The 22758-nt window shown below is 38.7% G+C and overlaps 1 protein-coding gene across 1 annotated transcript in view; it reads left to right on the top strand.

Moving 5' to 3' along the window:
* The window catches only part of ft (cadherin-related tumor suppressor fat), a 261828-nt gene that overhangs the window by 235230 nt on the left and 3840 nt on the right, over positions 1-22758 (top strand). The window contains exon 8 of the mRNA XM_036368505.2: positions 17307-22707. Within this exon, the coding sequence (XP_036224398.2) occupies positions 17307-22707 (5401 nt within the window). The remainder of the gene's footprint in view (positions 1-17306; positions 22708-22758) is intronic.

Below are 22758 nucleotides of genomic sequence, written 5' to 3'. Positions count from 1 at the left end.
GATTGAAATTCAAAATTAATGGCATAAGACTCTAGTGGGAGCGTATACAGGTCACGTGACAGCAGACTGGGTATACCATACAACGACTGTTGTAGAAGCTGTCAGCAGGTAAACGAAGAAAAGACTATAGAACATTTTTTATGGGAATGCAAGGCTTGGTATAGTAAAACAATCGCTACTATTGACGAAAGGTTTCTTGACGATATCTCGAAGGTTGAACAAATAAAACTTATAAAACTTGTTGTACCGATGAAATACATCAGGGGCATTTCACAATGGGCTTTCTAAAGGCTAAGGTGCGTCGTCAGACATCCATTTTAATTTATTTAAAATTTAATATTTAATTTATTTAATAATGAGTAATTCATTTTGGAAAATTTTACATTCCCTTGATCCCGTAGCCGGACTCCAGTAGGTCTTCCGCGAAAAAGTCATTGACGATGAGGAAGATTTTTCTGCTTAAACGACGAAACGTATACAGATAATCAGCAAAGGTTTAGACAAAATTTTGATTTCTGGACAAAATGGTGGCTTTCCAAGAAAAAGTAGTTTTTTGCGAAAAAATTTTCACATAGAGTGGCGTAATTTTTATACCTGAACCAGTATTTTTAAGAAGGTGGTGTGAAAATGTCAAGTTGATTGCTTGAGCTGTTTTGGAGTAGTTTTACTCACTTACTCTGAAAACAGCATTTCAAGGAAAACGCGATTCGAAGTCGATTACACTATATTACAAAATTCTTACGAATACGCTCACATCTCCGAAACGATTTGTCGCATCAACTTCAAATTAACTGAGAATATTTCCAAATATATGTATTTACATTCGATATTTAAACAAAAAATCGATTTTTTGAAATTCACAAGTGGATATAAGCCCTTAAGTGGAACTCGAATTCGTTTCTTAGGTTAGGTCTGCTACAATTCACGGCTAACAGCTATCTATTAACTTCTAACTAACAATAAATTCTTAACTGTAAAAGATATGTTTTATGTAGTAGTTGTCAATCCGTGACAGCCAATGGATTATTCAAAAACTCATACCCATTCGGAACCGGCTTAACATTTTTTTTTTTTAATTTTTATGGAATCAATACACCGATCACCACTGGTACCAATTTGGACTATTAACAACTAATTCCGTTTCTATACAGATTTTCTATTAGTAAGTTATAGTTATATATTGCCTAACTGCACAATTTGTTTGTTTATTTAACTCACGAAAACGTTTCAGCATAATGAAGAGCTTCCGCGCGGCGCATTTTCCCAGCCAAATTAAATACTCTAGTTAGTTGCACAAAATGCAGCGATTAATTCAATTTGCAGCACACAGGCCGTTGAGCATGCCACAAATATTCACCAGCATGTGCTACAGTTGCCACAATTATGCATTTCCTGTGATAACATGTTGCAAATTTAGTCGGTCTATGCGACGCTTGTATTTTAGTTTGGTTTGCAGATAAATTGACGTCAGTGGCAGCGCATTAAAGTCGACTTTACACACCTCGCGCAAGATTAATTAGCTTAATCCCGGCACATAAGCGCGCTTAACTACCCACACATGCACAAAATGTTAAACTGAGAATTTTCTTTATTTCACTTGCTTTGTTGTGGTACATTTATTTGGTTTTTTCTGCATTTGCTCGTTTTGTGGTTGCACTTTATTTGACTTTGTATGTTGTTAAGCGCGCGCATGTTCGAGTGACAGCACGAAAGTTCGCAACGCTACACTTATTTTTCACACAAAAGTTTTCACGCGATGTTGCTTGCTGCAAATAAAAAAAATGTGCACAGACAAATTGCTGTGGCAAGTAAAAAATGTTGCAACAATTTAAATTTTTTTCCGAATTAATTTCTACCTCTAAAATATTTAAATTTTCAATTTCATTTAATTTGTGAAAAATTTCTTGAATCACACTGTATTTCCTTCCTCATAGCATTAGCGCACATTTATGCACACATTGTTGCGGCACAACAACGTGTAAACACGTAAAATAATATAAAATAAAAAAAAATGCCACACAATATTTTTTCATTAACACTTGCGACTTTTGCGCGCGACTGTGACGAATTTTCATTGCTTAGCGCTGCAATTGTGCAATAAAAATGTTAATTGAATTGGTGTCAGAGGTGGCTAGCAGGCTGGCTGTTAGCTCGTTGTTACACCCTGTGCGCGCGCCTGTCCGCCCCGCTGTCTGCTTAGCAGCGCGCGGCAGTGTTGGCTGCTCTTCACGCCAGCGCAGCGCCCTATTACTCGGCTGGCGCACACATGCACGCCGCACCAACACTAAGCGCAACACATCAAGTTCGTGGCTACAGTCTTTTGTTGCGGCATTTTTTGCCGCGCCATCTCTAAACAATTTGGTTTTCGCTTGCTTTTTTGCGTTTTTTGCTGCGTTTAGCGCCTGCTTTTTGTTGTTACTCTTGCGTTTTTGTCGTCTTTGTGTTGCATTTAGTGTGGCAGTTTGTAACAGTGACATTTAGCGCAGCCTCAATTCACACTTAGTTGCGGAAAATTCATACCGCGCCATGTACTTCACACCTTAGTTTTGTCGGTGAGGCGCGAACGATCATTTGCAATAATGCAGTAATTGAATTGTGTGCGAACGCTATTCATCAATTTGTGCGCCTTTTTCCCCCTTTTTTGCCTTTTGCTTGCATTGTCTGCCATTGTGTGTGTGTACATGTGTGTGTATGTGTGTTCACACGCCGACATGCCGGCAGTTATGTTAAATAGTCAACACTTTTTGTCCGCTTTGCAGCCATTATTTTTGGCTATTCAATTTGTTTTTGGCTTTGTTTTTGCGCGCAATTTAGTGGCGACACTTCTAATGCGTACTGTTGCTTTGCTGAATTTTGTGCATTTTTACATTTGACTTTTTCATACACGCTTTAAATGAAGCAATAAATTTGCTCATTGACACCTTAATACTTTTGATTTCATTTGGCTGTCAGCAGCAATGCAAGCTGAAAAGCTTTTAAATGCCACATACAGTTGGTGGCGTTATAAATTGTGCTGCCGTTGCTAAAAAGTAGGCAAATCTTTCGGGCTTAGCAGCTCATAAATTAGCATAAATGCCTACGAAAATATCCACCGAATTGCGCCACTGAACTCGCTGGCAAGCTGACAAGCAGGCATTAACGTTCCATGCATTTATTATTGCGCAAGCGCCTATCAAATAATGATATATGTAGCTGAAAGTAAAAGAGCTTGAGAGTTTTGAAAAAATTTGAGGATTTATTAAAATTTTGTTTTTAAAAAATATTTTATAAAAAAAATCAAAAAACTTTTTATGTGTCTGAAAGCGCGGAAGTATAATTTTTTAAACCAACCAAAAGTTTTTAAAAACCAAAAACTATGAAAACTTTATAAAAATTTATATGTCTTCTAATTTACTGCAAAGAATTGGCCAATAAATTGGTTTAGTGTTTACTAATGTAGCATACATTTAGGAGGAAAGTGTTATGTAAGTAGCGGATCCAAAATTTTTGTTTCTGGGGGAGGGTGTATTCCTTCATGTTTTTATTGATCCATGTATTAAGATTACTTCGAAAATTCTACTTCATTTCTATTAAAATATCCGATTTTAGGATTCGCCACTGTAATATTTGAAAAACTTTATTGGATAAAATTAAAACATAAAAAAAAAGTCGTTTTTTAGTTTTTTGCTTATGTAACGAATGTACCTTTATTTAACAATATTAGCCGGAAATTTGATGATAGCCCGGCAAATAGTTACAGAAATATGCGCATATTTATAAGAAATAGCAATCGCCTCCCAAAACTTGAAACTCGTTTTTTCGAAACACTGTTTTCAGAGTCGTTGAGGAAAACTTTCCGAAACGACTGGACCGATCGACTTGAAATTTTTACACGTTCTTCTTAAAAATATTTGTCAAGCAATAATCGAAGAAACAAGTTTTTTCTAATAATTTCGATTTTTACATTAAAAAATTTATATAAATTTAAATTTTAAAAAAATTTTAAATTTTTTCACACAAAACGACTTTTTATTGGGAGTCTACATTTTGTCAAAAATTTTGTTGGTTATGTATATTTAGCTATTTTAATAATAAATTTTTGTGGCTTTTGGCCTTTTGGAAAATTGTGCTCACCACCAGACGCCTTTTTGCGGAGAGGTCTTTCTGCAGATCGACTACGGCATCAAGGAATTCAAATTTTTTCAAAATGAATCAGCGCTTATTGAAGTACATTAAGTTCTGTAAATGTGTGTGGTAATGAAATGGTTATAACCACTGAAAGAAGACAAACTTATTTATTTTTAGTTGTTTTCTACCATTTAGTCCCAAAAACTTGCCTAAGCCTATAAAACAAAGCTATATTTCGCTAAACTGATCATGTATTTCAACATCTTGCTGTCAATTTGCACTATTTGCACATATAGTGCACATACAAACATGCTTATACATATATGCATAACTAATACCATAATTTACAAAAGTGACCAACAAGCTGCTTGGCGTCAAACGTTTTGAACTTTAGCTATTTAGCTTGAGTGGCAACGTGTGAATTTGCACTTTTCCGGTTTTAACTTTTTTCTTTGCTGCAGATTTCATTCCATTTCCTTCATATTTCTCACACTATTGCTTTTGAAAACGCTTTGTGTCATGCCGCCTGCTAAGCATATTACTCATGAAAATTGTAAATATGGCAGCTTTATGCGAGATTTTCATCGTTGCAACAGTACTTCGAGTGATTTAGCATAAAAAAATATATTTTGTTCATAAATTCTTTGCCTACAAGTGTTGTTGTATGAATTTTTTACAAATATTATACATATATTGAAAGCGCACATGCGCAAAATAATATAAAAAAACTTCACATTTCATAATCGTAATTCACGTGAAAATATCTGCTTGCCGCAGCGAAATATGCGCAGCTACCGTAAATGCCGCCACAAAACTGTTATGTTGCAAAGCTGCTGGTGATGCTTGCATTGTTGGTATAGCGATATGTTGCCTGCGCGCTTACGTGCCACCAATTTTATTAGCACCTTCACAGCTGTGCAACACTACTCTCTGCGCCACACATTTTCTATGCTTTATTGAGAGTTTTTCACCATTTATCGCGATTTTCAAAAATCTTCGACTATCGGCCATTGGCATTGTTGGTTGCTGCGAGATGCTGGTTAGGCTTTTCTTGCTGGTAATAAATATTTAATAATATGTAAAATGTTGTTAACCAATATTATTGTATAAATTACAAATAACATGCTGTTACATTATACAGTGTGGTTCAAAAGTTGTATTTATTTTTCAGTATTCGCTGCTGATATTCACCGAAGATAAAATATTTGATTTTTTCTAATAGCCAATGGTCAACTGAATCACGTAGAAAAGTGTATGTGAATCTTTATGAAAAATATAGTTTATATGTAGGTATTCTTGAAGTAACTCATACATACTGTCACTTTGAATTATAGATTATTCTCGAAGTAGCTGCTTTTACAGTCAGCTGTTTTTTTTTTGATATTTCGTGAATCTACTGTTAGACACATCGATCTGAAATTTTGCACGCGTCCCTTACTTCTCGAGTAGTTGCTCATTTGTTAGAACCGCGGATTTCGGAGCACTTTCGCATATAGCTGTCATACAAACTGACCGATCTAAATCAAGTTTTTTATAGAAAACTTTTTTATTTGATAATTTATCCTTACGAAATTTGCGATAGATTATTAGCTAAGGCAATGCTAAAAACTTCAAACATATTACTCAGATCAGACCACTATAGCATATAGCTGCCGTACAAACCGCCCTATCTGAACTAAGTTCTTGTATGAAAAACTTTTTTATTTGATAAATTATCCTTACAAAATTTAGCTCAGAATATTATCTAAAGCAACGCTAAAATCTCCGAAAATATTGTTCAGATCAGACCACTATAGCATATAGCTGTCATACAAACTGTTCGATCAAAAATAAGTTCTTTCATACAAAACTTTTTTATTTGACAAAACGTAGTATTCACTCATAACTATCTCTACCATTAGCCATGTAGCACTAGCTCTTATATTTACATAAAACGCCACAATGCTTCATTTTGTCACAAAATTCTCACTTATCACTCTGCCGTCTTGCCACATTTACTTTCTTGAATGACACGCCACTGCAGCCAAGTAGCTTCTACAACATGGCTTCATTGTGGAATCTTGCAAAAAATGGCCGATGTAGGCAATCAAGTGCACAAAAACACTAATAAAAAATAAAAATTAAAATAAGAAACAACAACAACAAACAGATGGCCTGTCATAATTATGATTCGTCATCATTTTGCGTTGCATACGAAACCGCCATTTTCCATTTTTGTGCAAAGTTGCAGCGAAATAAGCGCAACATAAATTTACAACACACACACACACACACCACGTACAGATATGTGCAACAACAGCTGCAGTTGGCCAGCGCAAAGTAGCTCCCGCTTAGAGTGATTAAAACATTTTTATGCGCTTGTCGTGGTAGTTGTTGTTGCCTTTTTTGCTTTATAAAAATTTTCTCCTTTTAGTTGCATAATTCGTGCAACGCACACTTTCGAGGCATTTGTTGTTGTTGCTGCTTTTTTATTAACTCGCTGTCATAAAGCATAACGTAGCATAGCATGGCGTTGGAAGGGCAGCAACAGAAGCGTATGCAAGAAGTGTCGTTCCCATCACTATACATTAATCCAACATGTCTTGCTGCAACAGCAACAACAACTACGTTTGTGTACTCGTATGTGTGTGTGCGTGCACACTCGAATGGGCCGGGCCTAATGTAATTAGTGCATCGTGGTGAAATGTAAGAAAGGCAAAACGAGTGGAATCTGCTATGTGGCACCAGCAGCAAACAAAAGCAACAACAACAACAGCGTACATTTAAGAATGAAAACATTAAATTTTGTTGTTGCGCCTTTTTTCATATTTTTTTATTGCGCATAAAACCATTATGCAGACTGGTTGATATAAAAACTCAAGCAAGTTTTTACCTTTTTGTCATAATGTTTTGTTGTTATTGTTGTTTGTTGTGGGTTTGGCTTCAGCTGTCAAATAGCAAAACGTCAACCATTGGCTTGTTGCGCTCAAGTGAGCACATGCAAATCGGTGCGTACGCATATGTGTGTGTGTATATATGCATCATTCTCGACACAGCCATACACATACATATATGAGTATAATGTATGTGAAGCTGTTTGGTTTGTTGAGTTCTTGCGTGAATTCCCTTGGCTTTATTTTGATTCGTTAAGTAGTAAAGCGCGAATTTTTATATTTTGGCAATTATATGGTATGAGCGTTGTGCGTCAAAATTTTTGGCATTTAATTAAAAATTTGAGAAAATGCTACTACTGTGGGTTAAAACAACAACAGCAACAGTTTTGAATGGCTTTTGACATGAGCAAAGTGTCTTTCAAAGTGATGTGTGCCCCTTCTTGTTTTCGAATATAATTAATTGATTATTTTTTATATTTGAAATTTTTAAATTAATTTTAAATTATGTTGGTGCAATTCTCACTGCGTTAAAAATTTATAAAGAATTATAACAAATATTTTACAATATATCTACGAAAGCAAAAAATAATAATGATATACATGTATATACCACAATTATCAGATCACTAGAAATATTCTAAGTTTTACTTTGAAACTGTTATTGCTTGTGAAATCTTGATATTTACAACCACATCTCTCAAAAGAAAAGAAAATTTGTATACCAAAAAAATTTTTGTCGAAAGATATTTAGCGTTCTCATTAAAAAAATTTAAAATTTTTGCAAAAAATATATACGAGTATAACACAAAAAAAATATGGCAAAAAATAATTTATGGCAAAAAAATTATGGCAGAAAAAATTATGGCAAGAAATAAAATAATGGCAAACATATTAAATTACGCCAAAAATATTAACTTATGGCAAAAAAGATTATGGCTAAAAAATGTTGGCAAAAAATTAGATTATGATAAAAATATTAAACCATGCCAAAATTTAAATTATGGCAAAAAACAACAATAAATTAAATTATAGCAAAAATATTAAATTTTGTCAAAAATAGTAATTTAAAATTAAATGATGCCAAAAATACTAAATTATGCAAACATAACAATTTATGGCAAAAATTACATTATAGCACAAAACTCAAAAAATTTGGGAGAAGCCATACAATTATGGCAGAAATATTAAATTATGCCAAAAATATTAGTATTAAATTAAATTATGGCAATAATATTAAATTTTGTCAAAAATAATAATTTCAAATTAAATTATGGCAAAAATATAAAATTATGCAAAAATACTAAATTATGCAAAAATAATAATTTATGGAAAAAAATTACATTATAGCATAAAACTCCAAAAATTTGAAGAAGCCATAAAGTTATGGAAGAAATATTAAATTGTGCCAAAAAAAATTGTTTAAAATTAAATTTGGGAAAAATATTATTGTAAATTATGCAACAGTAACAATTAATGGCCAAAAAATTAAACAACAATATAAATTTTATTATTTGTATTCTCAAAAAATTTAGAAGAAGCCATAAAATGCAAATTAGTTATGCCAAAAAAAAATAATTGAAAATTAAATTATGGCAAAAATATTAAATTTTGCAAAAATAGCAGGTTATGGCGAAAAAATTATGGCAAAAAATTAAGTTATAACACAAAACAATATAAATTTTAATATTTGTATTCTCAAAAAATTTAGAAGAAGCCATAAAATTATGGCAAATTAATTACGTCAAAAATATTAATTTAAAATAGAATTATGGCAAAAATATTTGATTATGCAAAAGTAATAATTTATGGCAAAAAATTAAATTACAACGCAAAAAATATAAATTTTAGTATTTATATTTTTATCAAATTAAACAAAAAACAAAAATTTCCCCACCACCAGCTCTTTAGTATTTACCTCAGCTTTGGTTATATGGAGCAGTTGACTCGCAGCTGTGCCACAACTGCCACAACCGCCACATATGGCATGCGTAATGGTTGTGATCACTATATGATTGCCCATAATAATAAGATCAATAACTGTATTTTGGCAATGAAATGTAAGTCAAACCAATACTTTTGCACACACACACGCACAGTATGACATAGAGTCACGCACGCACACATACAAATATTCAGCTGTATGTCAACAGCCAATATGAATTGCTAGCCTATATTAGCTATATTTTGCACTTGGGGTTATGTGCCAAATACGTAGCTGGCGATCAGCCAGTAAGGTAGAGTAAGGTAGTTGGCCAAAAAACATACACAAAGCCAAAGGAAAACACAAAGCAAGGCAGCCATAAGAAGTGGCTATGCAAATGCGCCCGCAGCTAAGCATAAACAGCTAACAAAATATGTAAGCAACAGCAACAGCAACAGCAACAGCAACACACAGCAGCCGAAGGCAATGCAAACAGCAGGAGGAATACTTTAAAAAGCCAAAAGCAAATACAAACAAAAAGTATTGGTAACAACAGCGCTGCTATGCCTTTGGCTGCCAATAAACTGGTGCAATATGAGTGACCATTTGGGCATGCGCGTCCGCCTACCGCCTTTTTGTGCGCATTTTCTATTTTCCACCGCGTTTCATATACCATACATATAATTCAATGCTATCTGGCGTTTGCTTTTGGGCTCACAGCCATAGAAAATATTAAAATATGATAAGCGATTGGCGTTGACCAAAGGCAAAACATGTACTTACACACGCACACACATATACATACATATTTATGCGGCAAAACACTACTCTACCAAACTTCGTCTAGTTCGTTGTTGCAATTTACGCTAGCAGCAAATGTTGTTGTCTGCTCTTGCTGCCTTTCTCTGCCTGCCTATCGTGTAATTTTAACAATAAAATACTTTATTTTATTTAAACTGTAAAGTCATAAAGCGTTATCGATGGTTACTGATTTCATATTTTATGCAACCATTTATTTCGATCGGCTTGCGAACGTTTATTTTGTGCCGAGTGTGCAACGAAGTGGTTAAACGTAGTTATTGTTGAAGGTCTTAGACATTTTTGTAAGCTTTTCTCTGCTCGCGAATATTTTTATAAGTTATGATAACTTTGAATACATACATACATATATGTAAATGCATTGGTATATGTATGCTTGGGAGATATGATAATCCACAACTATGTTGATACTTTTGACAAAACAAAATTTATTGGTATGTATTTTAGCTTCTATAGACAAATTATGTATTTAAAATTTTTTTAAATTTATTATAGTTATATATTTTATTAAATAGTTCCATGTGCAGCTGCCGTGTTTATGAATAAGTCGAGATAAATTGTTTTATCAATTTGATTCACTAAAAGTTCGTGTCTTAAGTCTTTTGTTGGATCATATGTAGAACCCGCCATAGTCATATTTCGTGTTTTTAGAGGTCGGAGCGAATTTAAAACACAAAATGAAGTAAAATCCTCCGCCGCTAAGCCTTATATTATAAAAAACACAGAGTAGCCAAAAACCTAGAAAATAAGAGTATTAAAAACAAGGTCGATAATTTTTGAAACAAAAAAAATTATAGTATGTGGAAACTCATTGGAAAATAAAAAGAATATAACAAAAATTAAAGAAAAAATAATTTATGGGCGATCTGTGAGCGGAAAGTGGAAGGGAGGGGCATGATTGAGCTTTTAAGGGTAAAGAACGCTTTATCTCGTTTTCCAGAAAAACTACTTAAACTCCTACTCCTATTTAAACTCCTATTAAAAAATAATACATGGCAAAGTTGTAGGTAATAAAAAGATCTACAACCTTTGTGCTAACCCTTTTTTTTTAGCTAACCTCAAAATTTATATGAAAAATTCAAATAAACAAAATCTTGGTTTTTTCACGAAATTTGGAGTAAATTAAAAACTTTAGTTTAAATATATATTTTTTTATTCACCTTATTTTTACTTAATATCGAAAAAGAACTCTTGGACTATTATTTAAAATATGTGCTTTTTTTTTAAAGTCGGTATGCTTTTCCTTCATTCAAATCACTACTTTCTGATAACATAAACTTAAATAATGAGGGACTAGTTCGCGTATATATAGACAGATGGACGGACGATTCAAACCTGCTTTTACAGCTGCTCATACGAAGTAGCAGATCCTAATAATGGCATCTTTATTGTATTCTTTCAGTACTCACATGCTTTCCTTGACACGTTTCAAATAATTGAACAACGTTCACAATCAAAGAAAATGTTTGTTAACTATTTGCTATTTTATCGTAGGAATTTTTTTTTTATCTCAACGACAAGATTCTAACACATCACACCACTAAGGTCCTCATAGAAAAAGCGCGCCACTAATCATTAAACGGCGTTGTGCTGCACACATTTCCCTAGCAGTATATCCGTTTTAATGGCCTACGCATTCAGCAGCTACAGTAACAACAACAACAACCACGAAATGTTGTTGCATTGGCTTTTGTTCGCATTTATGATGTCCGGCTATGAAAGCTTGTTATTATGGGTTGCAACACCACGCAGCACGCAGCTAGCAACTGCCTTCACTGCTATGACAAGCATTTAATTTTTTCTTATCGCACCACGCACACCTTCAAACACATACCTCTGATGGATGTAGATATATGCCATATGTCATATGCAAGTAAAGGTATGAGGGGAGACTAACAACGGTTCGTCTCTTTCGGTGTAGCTGGGATCCAGAACATTGCCTTTGGCCCGGATGGAATGTCTTTCTTGTCTACCACCACCAGTCTAGCTCTACCTCCCCTTCCTCTGCTGGCCTCTGTCTTTTGGCTGCCACTGCTGGCGGTTCAAGCTCAAAATTGGGTACCCTAGCTCCTGTCTTTGTGCTGCCTACTTTCTAAGTTTACAAACGCCGCTCTCTTCTGGTAACAACTAGTTCCTACCGGCTTTTTTTCAAGAGAATCCAGACTCTTTTAATTCTTTATTTATTGTATTGTTCTGGTTCACATTTGCAGACGTACACGAGTGGAGAGCCCCAGGTATCCGCAAGCTCCGTTTAAGACTAGGCTATTTGAGGACCCATAGCTAGGTTGGTCCTCAGTACGGATCGCATGACATCTTGATCCAGCTATTTAAGCTGTACCTCCAAGCATAGTAAGACTTTTTATTTATATGCTGTCCTATTGAGGAGCAACGAACACCCAACTAAAAAGTCAGACCTTAGCTAGATACCTCCCAACTGCAACAGGGGCAAACTGCTACCAGTCCGTCTCTGCCGTCGTCGTGATATTATGGTAGCTATTACCAGTCGGCAACTAGAGAGAGGGTTCAACAATGAACAATATAACTTAAAATATTTTTCCAAATTTTTTTAATTTTTCCCAAAATTTTTTTAACATTTTTAAGTCCTTGTAGTAAAAAAAAATACTTCCCACCGGTGCGAACTTTTGTTGCAACCACCTTGCTTATTATGTGCGTGGACATATTTTGCGTCTGAGCATTCTCGCTGCTAACAACAATCATTACAATTAAATTGGCCAATCGTTCAACAATTTCCCCCAAAGCAGCCAACAAACACCAACGTACCATATGTAACAACAACAACATTATTCAAAAGTAATAGTTGAACGCTGCGTTTGCAACTTTGTTTAGCCACAAATGCACGCATTGTACTCGTACCGGGTGTTCGTGCGTTCGTTTGACGACGACGATGCGTCATTGTGTGCCGCTATGATCGTCGTTATAGTCAACGAGACGAGACGAACGCTCCAAACGCCTGCTGGTGGCCAAAGTCAAGGTGTAGAATATCATGCAACGTTGTCACACACCACCTTGTTATATTGTTGTCTACATACATTGTTTGTGCCGCAAACAGAAATCATATGTGTGCCGCGCGCAGGATGCATAACGGCAACAACGAAACTAGCAACAACGAGAAGAGCCATAACAATAAACGGCGACCGTGATGGTTGTAAGTAGCATGCGCACGCGTGCGCCGCCAACCAAAGGGGCAACGCGGATTTCAATAAAACTATGCAAGCCGCGAAACAAAGGCAAAACAAAGCGACGCGACGCGAATGCAAAGAAGGAAAATAGATAAGCGCATGCGCATACGTTGCGGTAAGCTGGTGGAGTCAAACAGGCAACACGCATTATAGCTTGTAAATTGCTGCTTAGTTAGCGAGAAGATGCTGAAGATGTGCGCTTGATTTCGTGCTGTTGCAATACACACACAATGCCGAGGGGTGTCGCGGTGTGGTGGCAGTTAACGGCAGCGAGGGACGATAAACCGCAATGCGCGCTGCCATGGATTTTTCGCCGGCGTCGTTGTCGACGTCGCTATCGTTACAATGTGGCAAGGCGGTTGTTGCGGTTTGTGGCTGTTGTTGTTGTTGTTGTAATTGCCGTAACAGCATTGCAAACACCATTCCGATGCGTAACAATTTCCAGCATTTTACATTTCTTTTGTTACCGCGTAAGCGCAGCCAACAATTGCAGTACGCGCCGGTGTCTGCGCGCAAGCGCGCGTGTGTGTGTGTGTAAGTGTGCGAGATTGCGCGCGCTCGTTTTTTACAAGCATTCAGCGTCTAACAAGCTTTTTATTTATCCTGCTGCATAGAAAGAAATTCGAACGAGATTTATCACACATGCCAGCCACTCAGCCACTCAACGGCGCAGGCAACCAGGCTTTCAAGCGTTCAAGCGCGAGCGACGCTTTTATTGTCGCAACTGTTTTTTTTACGGCAAAAAAAAAAAAACGCGCGCGCTGCAGCCCACCTCACAGTCACTTAACCAACAGCCATTCAGCATTCGCACGGCAGCTCAGAAACTATTTGTCTTTTATTTTGTTGTTGTTGCTTTGCTTGCCTTCGTCTGCACGAAACGCTCACATACCACCGTAGCTTCTCTTCAACACACCACCATAGCTAGCAATTGTCTTCTAACTTTTAGCTTAGGTTGGGCACTTTTTTTTTTTGCGCAAGTTGTCGACACATCGCTTCCCAGTGCATTTTTGTTTGGGTTTCTTGCAACATTTGTGGAGCGCCTAACAAGCGTTTTTCCTGACACTCAGCCGTTGCTCGATTAGTTGCGCCTTCTGCGCTGATCGCGCATCTCAGCAATCGCAAACGCAGCCAGGCAAGCAACCAACACTGAACCGCGTCTGCAACAGCACCTGTAGTGGTTGGTGGGCACCAGCTGCTGTTGTGCGTGTGAAGCACGCATGCGTGGTTGCTTGGTCAATATGGAAAATTCGACTCGCACCCGTGGGTAACCAAGGTGATCACCTCAACAACCCACCCGACTAACCATTCACAATGAATTTAGCTAAATTGTGTTTCCAAAAACTAAACTTTTCATAGTTATTCGCCTCTATTTGCTCTACTCGCCGCAAAGCATTCTAGGTGATCGTGCATGATCGACTATCAGCGCTGAGTTCGCGCCAGCTGCTCAATGACCATAAGCGCTCAATGCGAGGTATATTTATGCATTGCTGTATATATTCACTTAAAATGTTGTTATTTACTTGTATGTAATTTTCATTATTGTATCACACTGGCATGTACAAGTGCCTGCTCTTTGGTGGAATTCTTCTAAAGAACTCACGTCAAAATATTTGTTAGTTTGTTAGATATTTATGCTTTATTTCAATTCCGTTAATTTTTTAAATAAATATTTTTATATTATTATATAATAGATACACTTCTTGGGTCATTTTTAAATCTGAGCATAAAAACTCGAAACTATGGTAAAATGAACCTTAACACCGAGTTGAACTTTTATAAGCAACTGAACCTCAATTTTCACCCTAAACTTGTGCCTAACTATAATTTATGTTTTTTTTAGTTTCAACCAAGCTTTAGCTTAAATATTTATTTCATCTAAATATAAAATCTAACTTTATCTGATCTCTGAGCTAGAGCTCGGCATGTAGAACCGATCCTAAAGCAAAACTTAATCGTAAATTTAGCTTGATCCTCAATCTTAACATAATCCTTACTACATGTAGAATCTACACTTCAACTTTAACCAGTAAGTGAATATCATCATGACTTTAGCTTGGACTAAATCTGAAAAAATAATATAAATTTTTTCTTAACACTGAGAATTTTTAGGTTTTCTCCTCAAACATCTAAATCAAACAAAGTTGGACAAGTTGTGGACCAACACTATTAAGTAGTTTATATTTGTACATTAAAATAATCAAAACACCACATTTTTTATCATTATGGAGAAATAGTGGACCCACGTTAATAAGAATTTAACACAGCAAAACACAAGCTATAAATACTGTTTTATTTGGGAGGGTAACCCTTTGGGTATACAAACTATTGATAACAATAATAGTAGACTAATCAATCCCCAATAATATGGTATCACTGCGATGAATGATCTCCTCGTGGCGGGTTTTTCTTTGATCACATACGACGAGAGATATGTGAATGGGGAAGAATGGCTAGAGAGGAAGCACAGTGAGTACTTTCACGGTTAAGTCGAAGCTAGGATGAAAGTTTGAACTCCGTCAATCTTAGCTGAAGGCTAACGGAACACTTTAATGTTTTTAAGGCAGAAGTGGCTGCTATTAAGGTGGCTGTAGACGACAGTCGGAGTTTACTGTGACAGCAGAGCGGCAATACTAGCGCTGCGCTTGTTAACTGTGCGCTCAAACTTATTCTAGCAGTGTCTGTCCTCACTAGTTATAGCATCAAGCTACTTCATCATCACACTCGTTTGACTGTCTGGTCATAGTTGAATCGCTGTTAACTGCAAAGCCAATGAGCTAGCAAGAGGCACCTGTGCCACGCCCACATCGAAATGTGGCCGAATTGGATTTCCATTGGCGGCTTGCGTTCTAGCACTGAATCAGTGGATCGCGTGTGCGCTTAGAAAACGCTGGTTGATGATCAGCGGCTACGAGATACTTTTGGCCCAGAGTATAATGCTGGAAATCTACTGAACTACTAGCCCTTATCAAAGTTCATCTTGCCGCAATCCTCGGTGATGGTACTTACTGGACACTGTCCAGTAGGCATTCATGCAGTAAGGCTAAAATTGTCGGATACTAGTTGTCAAAGTTGTATGGCGGAGAGTGAGTTGGAGAGATCCAAGCACTTTATTCTCTATTGTCCAGCCTTTGCGAGGCTGAGGTTGAAACATCTCGGCAATCTTACCTTTGGCGAACCAAAAGACAGAGTGCTATGATCTATTATATTATATATTAATTTAAAATAACACAACAAACCGGCGTCCTAGCTGTCCAAGTGAGATCTTTGTTAGGATCGACCTCCTAACCTAGCCTAACCTAATTTGAAAATATAATTTTGAAGTCATAAACCATGCTTTATGAACAGGAAAATCAAAAAAAAATAATAATTTCGATGAGCTATATTTTGCCACTTTGCCTCCACTCCATATTGCAGAGTTGTATTTCCGCTACGAATTTCTATTATTTAGCACATTCCGCTTGTTAGCCATAAACAAATAAAAAAAGTATATATTGCTACAACTGAAAAAATATGCATAATTGTCATGACCGTTATGTGCACTGAACGCTAGCAATTGCGGTTTACCGTTCATTGCCAGCAAATAGCAAATTGCATTTACAACACGGCAACCCTTTTTTGGCACCACCATGCTACCGGTAACATGGATGGTTTAATTAGAGCTTGGCGCGATTTCTGCGCCAGAGTTAACAACACCCGCGCCAATGCGCAACAAATCACTGCAGCATCTAATAAAAGGGACCACCATCGACTGTATGCAACAACATGCATGCAACAATAACTACAACGGATAAAAGCTGATTACTGGCCTACAAGAATTTGAATGTTTTACATACACTATAAGCGAGCGAGTAAGTGAATGAGTGAGTGTGTGTTTGTTTGCATGTGTGTGTGTGTGTTGGTGCACCGCTTATTTTGCATATTGTCCAATCGTTGCGGTTGGTTGCTCATCCTTTTATGGCAATATTTCAATTTGCTCGTTAAATTAGAACGCGTAAAATGTATTGTTTCGCCGGCCACAAGGCAAGCAGCCAGCACGCTGCTGAGGCCCAGTTTTTATCTAGATATCGAACTTGACTGGAATGAGCATCTTGTAGCAATGATACTTTCGTTAGCAGTTACATGTGCTACAAGATGCCTTACGTGTCTGCTCTTGGTCTATTTAAATTCGCATTTCTTCACTTATGACTCGAACAGTTTGTTGCAAAAAAAACCGCACACACACACACAATTTTGTTGTAATTCCACCAGCAATAAGCCATGCAAATCATATCCGTCGCATTTGCTGTTCAGCTATCTAAGATTTGTCCAAAAAATATAATTTATATGCGATGCTGCATTGCGCAATTGCTAACAATACTGATTATTTATTTGCTTGCTACTTTACAGGTTCCCCACCGCTGACCGGCACCGGCATAGTGCGTGTCATTGTGCAAGACATGAATGATCACAGCCCGGAGTTTGCGCGCCCATACTATTTGGCCAATGTACAGGAGAACTTGCCCGCCGGTACGAATGTACTGCAACCCGTGGCTATGGATAAGGACAGCGGCGCTAATGCGAAACTGCGCTTCACGCTGCTGGGCGAGCACATCGACAGATTTCATATCGATTCGGAAACGGGCGAGATCACTACGGCCAGCATGCTTGATCGCGAGGAGACTGCTGTCTATTATCTGACGCTGATGGCGCAAGACAGCTCGGCTACTGAGCCACGTGCTAGCGCAGTCAATCTGACCATCACTGTGCTCGATGTCAACGACAATACGCCCAACTTTAATGCGCCCAGTTTCAATGTGAATGTGCCCGATCGCATTAAGGCTGGTGAATTTGTGTTTGGCGCAAGAGCCAGCGATTTGGATGATGGCGTCAATGCGCTTATAACCTACAATATAAGTGGCAAGGATATCGATAAGTTCACAATTGATACGAGGAGTGGCGTGATTAAGGCGAAGCTGCCATTAGGTGCGCGTGAAAACACTAGTTTCGACACGATCTACAGCATAGTTTTACATGCCATGGATCAGGGTACTGAGTCTAGATCGTCTAGTGCAGATCTCACTGTACTGATACGGCCGGGCATGCTCTTTCCCGTATTCTCCTCCATCGCCACTAAACAATTTATGTTGTCGGAGGATGTGCGGGAAGGAAAGGTTATTACCACTATCAATGCCGAGTCGCCGAAAAAGACTGCTGCGGGTAATATTAAGTATGCCATTGCTGGTGGTAACATCGGTAAGGCGGTACACATTGAAGCGAATACTGGCGTATTAACAGTCGGTAAAGATGGTTTGGATTATGAAATTGCGCACACTTATGAGATATGGGTGGAAGCCTCAGACTCAGATCAACCAAGATTGCGTAGTGTTATGTTGTTGACTATCAATGTAACCGATGCCAATGATAATGCGCCTATTATAGATAAGATGACCTACTTTGCTGAAATACTTGAAGAAGAACCGCCGCCACAATTTATTGTGAAGGTTCACGGCAGCGATCGCGATTCGGGTGATAATGGTGAACTGTCATATCGGCTTGCTGATGACTTTGAGGGTACATTCGAAATTGACTCCGATTCGGGTGAAATTTACACCACGATGCGCTTAGATCGCGAAGAGATTAGTTCGTATGAGCTTCTCGTGGAAGCGGTAGACCAAGGTATGCCACAACTCACCGGTACTGCGACAGTACAAATTACGCTCATGGACAAAAATGATAATCCACCAAAGTTTACACGTCTCTTTTCCGTTAATGTAACGGAAAATGCAAATATTGGCAGTTTCGTAATACAAGTGACCTCATCGGACTTGGATATTGGCGTCAATGCAAATGCTACCTACAGCTTTACTGAAAATCCAGGTGAGAAATTTAAAATCGACGCTATCAGCGGTAATGTCACGGTTGCCGGCTATTTGGACCGTGAACAGCAAGACGAGTATCTCCTGAAAATCGTCGCTTCCGATGGCGCTTGGCGCTCAGAAACTCCCATTACAATCACGGTACAGGACCAGAATGATAATGCACCGGAGTTCGAGCATAGCTATTATAGTTTCAACTTTCCCGAACTACAACGATCTGTTGCTTTTGTTGGACAAGTTATTGCCACGGATCGTGATAAGCAAGGACCGAACTCACTTATTTCATATTCACTACAACAGCCATCCGACTTATTCACCATCGATCCAGCCACAGGTGAGATCTTAAGTAAACGTACCATGAAGTACAAGCATTCACAACATGAAACCTCACCGGAGAATATGTACACGATGATCGTCTTGGCCACAGACAACGGTAAGCCACCGCTAAACTCGGAATGTTTAGTTAACATCAATATTGTAGACGCCAATAATAATCCACCAAAGTTTGAGAAGGCTACTTATCTTGCACCAGTCCCCGAGCAAGCAATGAGTGGTCTGCGTCTAATCAAGGTGCATGCAGTGGACGTGCTCGACTACGGCGTGAATGCGGAGATCGATTACACACTGGTGAAGAGCAATGCTTCCGACTACTTCGCGGTTAGCAAGCACGATGGTTGGATTTCTGTATCGAAGACACTTAATGTTAAAGCGAATACAGTGTTTTTGATTACAGTACGCGGCACTGATCGCGGCGTGCCACCGTTGGCAGACGAAACGCGTGTTACAATAATTGTGACTGGTGAAAACAAACACGCACCGAAGATCAACGCGCTTAGTCATCAAGTTATAGTTCCCGAAAATGAACCAATTGGCTCCACTATACTCACTGTTACTGCTTCAGATAAGGACGATGGACCGAATGGCATGTTAACATATTACTTTTCAGGTGGCAATGAACGCAAAGAGTTCAATATGAACAAAGACACGGGCGCTGTGACCATACTAAAACCATTAGACTACGATTTCATACAAGAGTATTACTTGAATATCACCGTTGAAGACTTGGGTTTCAAGCCTAAGAAGGCGGTTGCTATGCTGACAGTTATAGTGACGGATATCAATGACAATCCACCGCTGTTTAATCAGTCGGAATATCACGCTTTTATACCGGAAAATCGTTCACCAAATACATTTGTGTTTAAGGCACACGCAACCGATAAGGACTCACCCAAAAACGCAATAATACGTTATACGATCACCAGCGGTACGGGTAAAAATCTCTTCAAGATCAATTCGAGCACTGGCGAGATTGTCTCCACGGTATCATTTGATTATGAAGAACGACGGGATTACAATTTGCAGATAATGGCTGCTAATCCAGATTCGCCGATGCACAGCACCGCGATGGTAATCGTGCATATTACAGGCATTAACGAGTATTACCCACAGTTTGTGCAGCCGGTCTTCCATTTTGATGTGTCCGAGTCGGCCGTGGTTGGTACCTCTGTTGGCTCCATACAAGCTACAGACAAAGATGCTGGCGAAGATGGAAAAATATATTACCTGTTAGTTGGTTCAAGCAATGATAAGGGCTTCTCTATCAATGCCATGACCGGAATTATGTATGTCTCACGTCATCTTGATCGCGAGACTCAAAACCGTGTTGTACTCACCGTTATGGCAAAGAACTATGGCGGTATACGTGGTAATGACACTGATGAGGCACAAGTCATCATCTCGATACAGGATGGCAATGATCCACCGGAGTTCTTGAAATCACTCTACACGACACGTATATCAGAGGCTGCACCTGTAGGCACCAAGGTGACTAGCGTCAAAGCCGTCGACAAAGATGTACGCCTACAAAATAATCAATTCAGCTATTCCATAATCAATGGAAATTTAAATCAAACATTCAAAGTTGATCCACAAAGTGGTGATATTGAGACCGCACGTGCTTTAGACCGTGAAACTGTGCCGATCTTCAATTTGGTTGTGGGCGCAATCGATACAGGTGTGCCACCACAAACTGGCACAACAACAGTTAAAATCGAGCTAGAGGATGTAAATGATAACGGTCCAACTTTTGCACCCAATGGTCTAATTGGTTACATATCGGAAAATGAACCGGCCGGCACCTCAATTATGACATTATCCGCGAATGATCCTGATCTGCCACCGAACGGTGGACCCTTCACATACTATCTCGTTGGTGGTAAACATAAATCATTTCTGGCGATCGACAAACACTCGGGTCTTGTGAAGTCTACAAAGAGTTATGACCGCGAAACAACACCAACGCTGGAAGCTGCGATAGAGGTTGAAGATAATGGTGAACCAAAGCAGCGCGCACAACACGTGCTTACAATTAAAGTGCTAGACCAGAATGACAGTCCTTCCTCGCCACGTATGGTACACGTGTTGCTCAACACATTCAATAACGACATTACTATCGGTAAAATAGCTGATGTGCACCCTAATGATCCAGATATAACTGGCGATTATAGATGTAAAATTTTGGCGAATGCGCAGTCGAGTCCATTAGGCATACTCACCATACCAAGTGCCTGTGACTTGTACACTACACAGAAGACCGCCGTCAACGGCTATTCCTACACCATAACTGGCAATGATGGTAAACACAACGACGTTGTGTCTACGGTCACTGTTGGCTTCCAAAACTTTGACAATGCTGCAGTAGAGCAATCCGTTACTATATTGGTTCGTGAAATGATGGCTGAGTTCTTCCTAGCCACACACTATCGCAACTTTGTCGAATTAATCAAATCCGCTATGGATTCTAGTGATGAACTCAAATTGTATAGCATACGCAATACAGGGGAAGAAGACGGAGACTTAGAGCTCATACTAGCAATACGTAACTCTAATCTCTCCTATCGTACACCGCGCTACATTCTCGAACGTGTGAATAAGAAGCTTGATTCGATTGAACGTTTGTTGCAAGCATCCGGTGGCGTAATTATCGGCTACAGTCCTTGCACTTCGGCTACAACCAATGCGTGTGAAAACGGTGGCATGTGCTCGGCAGAGATACAAGTGCACGACACGCACTCACTGAATATAATAGATAGTCCGTCGTTAATTTTCAGTGGTCCACGTGTTTCGCACGATTACAGCTGCAAATGTCCCGATGGCTTTACTGGTCAGCAGTGCGACAAGCAACAGGATCCCTGCTCGCCAAATCCCTGCGAAGCGAATGCGCAATGTCGGCGCATCGCCTATGACTTTCAGTGTATTTGTCCGCCAAACCGTGACGGTAAAAACTGCCAGCTACACCGTGGTGATGTATGTACGAGTAACCCATGCCGTAACGGTGGATCCTGCATGCACAGTCCGGACGGCGCATCGTTCTTTTGCCTCTGTCGGCCGGGTTATCGCGGTAATCAATGTGAGCATGTGTCCGATTCATGTCGCCCAAATCCCTGCTTGCATGGTGGACAATGTGTCAGCTTAAAACCGGGTTACAAGTGCAGTTGCGTTGATGGTCGTTATGGACGGCATTGCGAGCGTGCCACCTTTGGTTTTCAGGAGCTGTCATACATGTCGTTTCCAACATTGGATGCTGCTACTAATGACATTTCAATCATATTTGCTACAACTAAACCGGACGGTTTATTGCTCTACAATTATGGCATGCAAACGGGCGGACGTTCTGACTTCGTGGCGATAGAAATTGTGAAAGGAAAAGCTTTCTTCTCGTTTGGTGGTGCGCGTACAGCAATAACAACGGTAGTCGTGGGTGCCAATAGCATGGAAAGTTTAGCTGATGGTAAGTGGCACAAAGTCACAGCTACACGCAACGGACGCGTCATGTCATTAAGTGTTGCCAAGTGCTCGGAAAATGGTGATGTATGCGAGGAATGCCGACCTGGCGATGCCAGCTGCTATGCTCAGGACGTAGGACCTATTGGGTACGTTTAATTAAAAATCTTTAATTTAATAAATACCTTTTGTTAATAATT

This window comes from Bactrocera oleae, chromosome 3, assembly GCF_042242935.1.
Source record: "Bactrocera oleae isolate idBacOlea1 chromosome 3, idBacOlea1, whole genome shotgun sequence".
In the NCBI taxonomy this organism is placed as follows: domain Eukaryota; kingdom Metazoa; phylum Arthropoda; class Insecta; order Diptera; family Tephritidae; genus Bactrocera; species Bactrocera oleae.
This window is presented reverse-complemented; position numbering and strand designations above follow the sequence as displayed.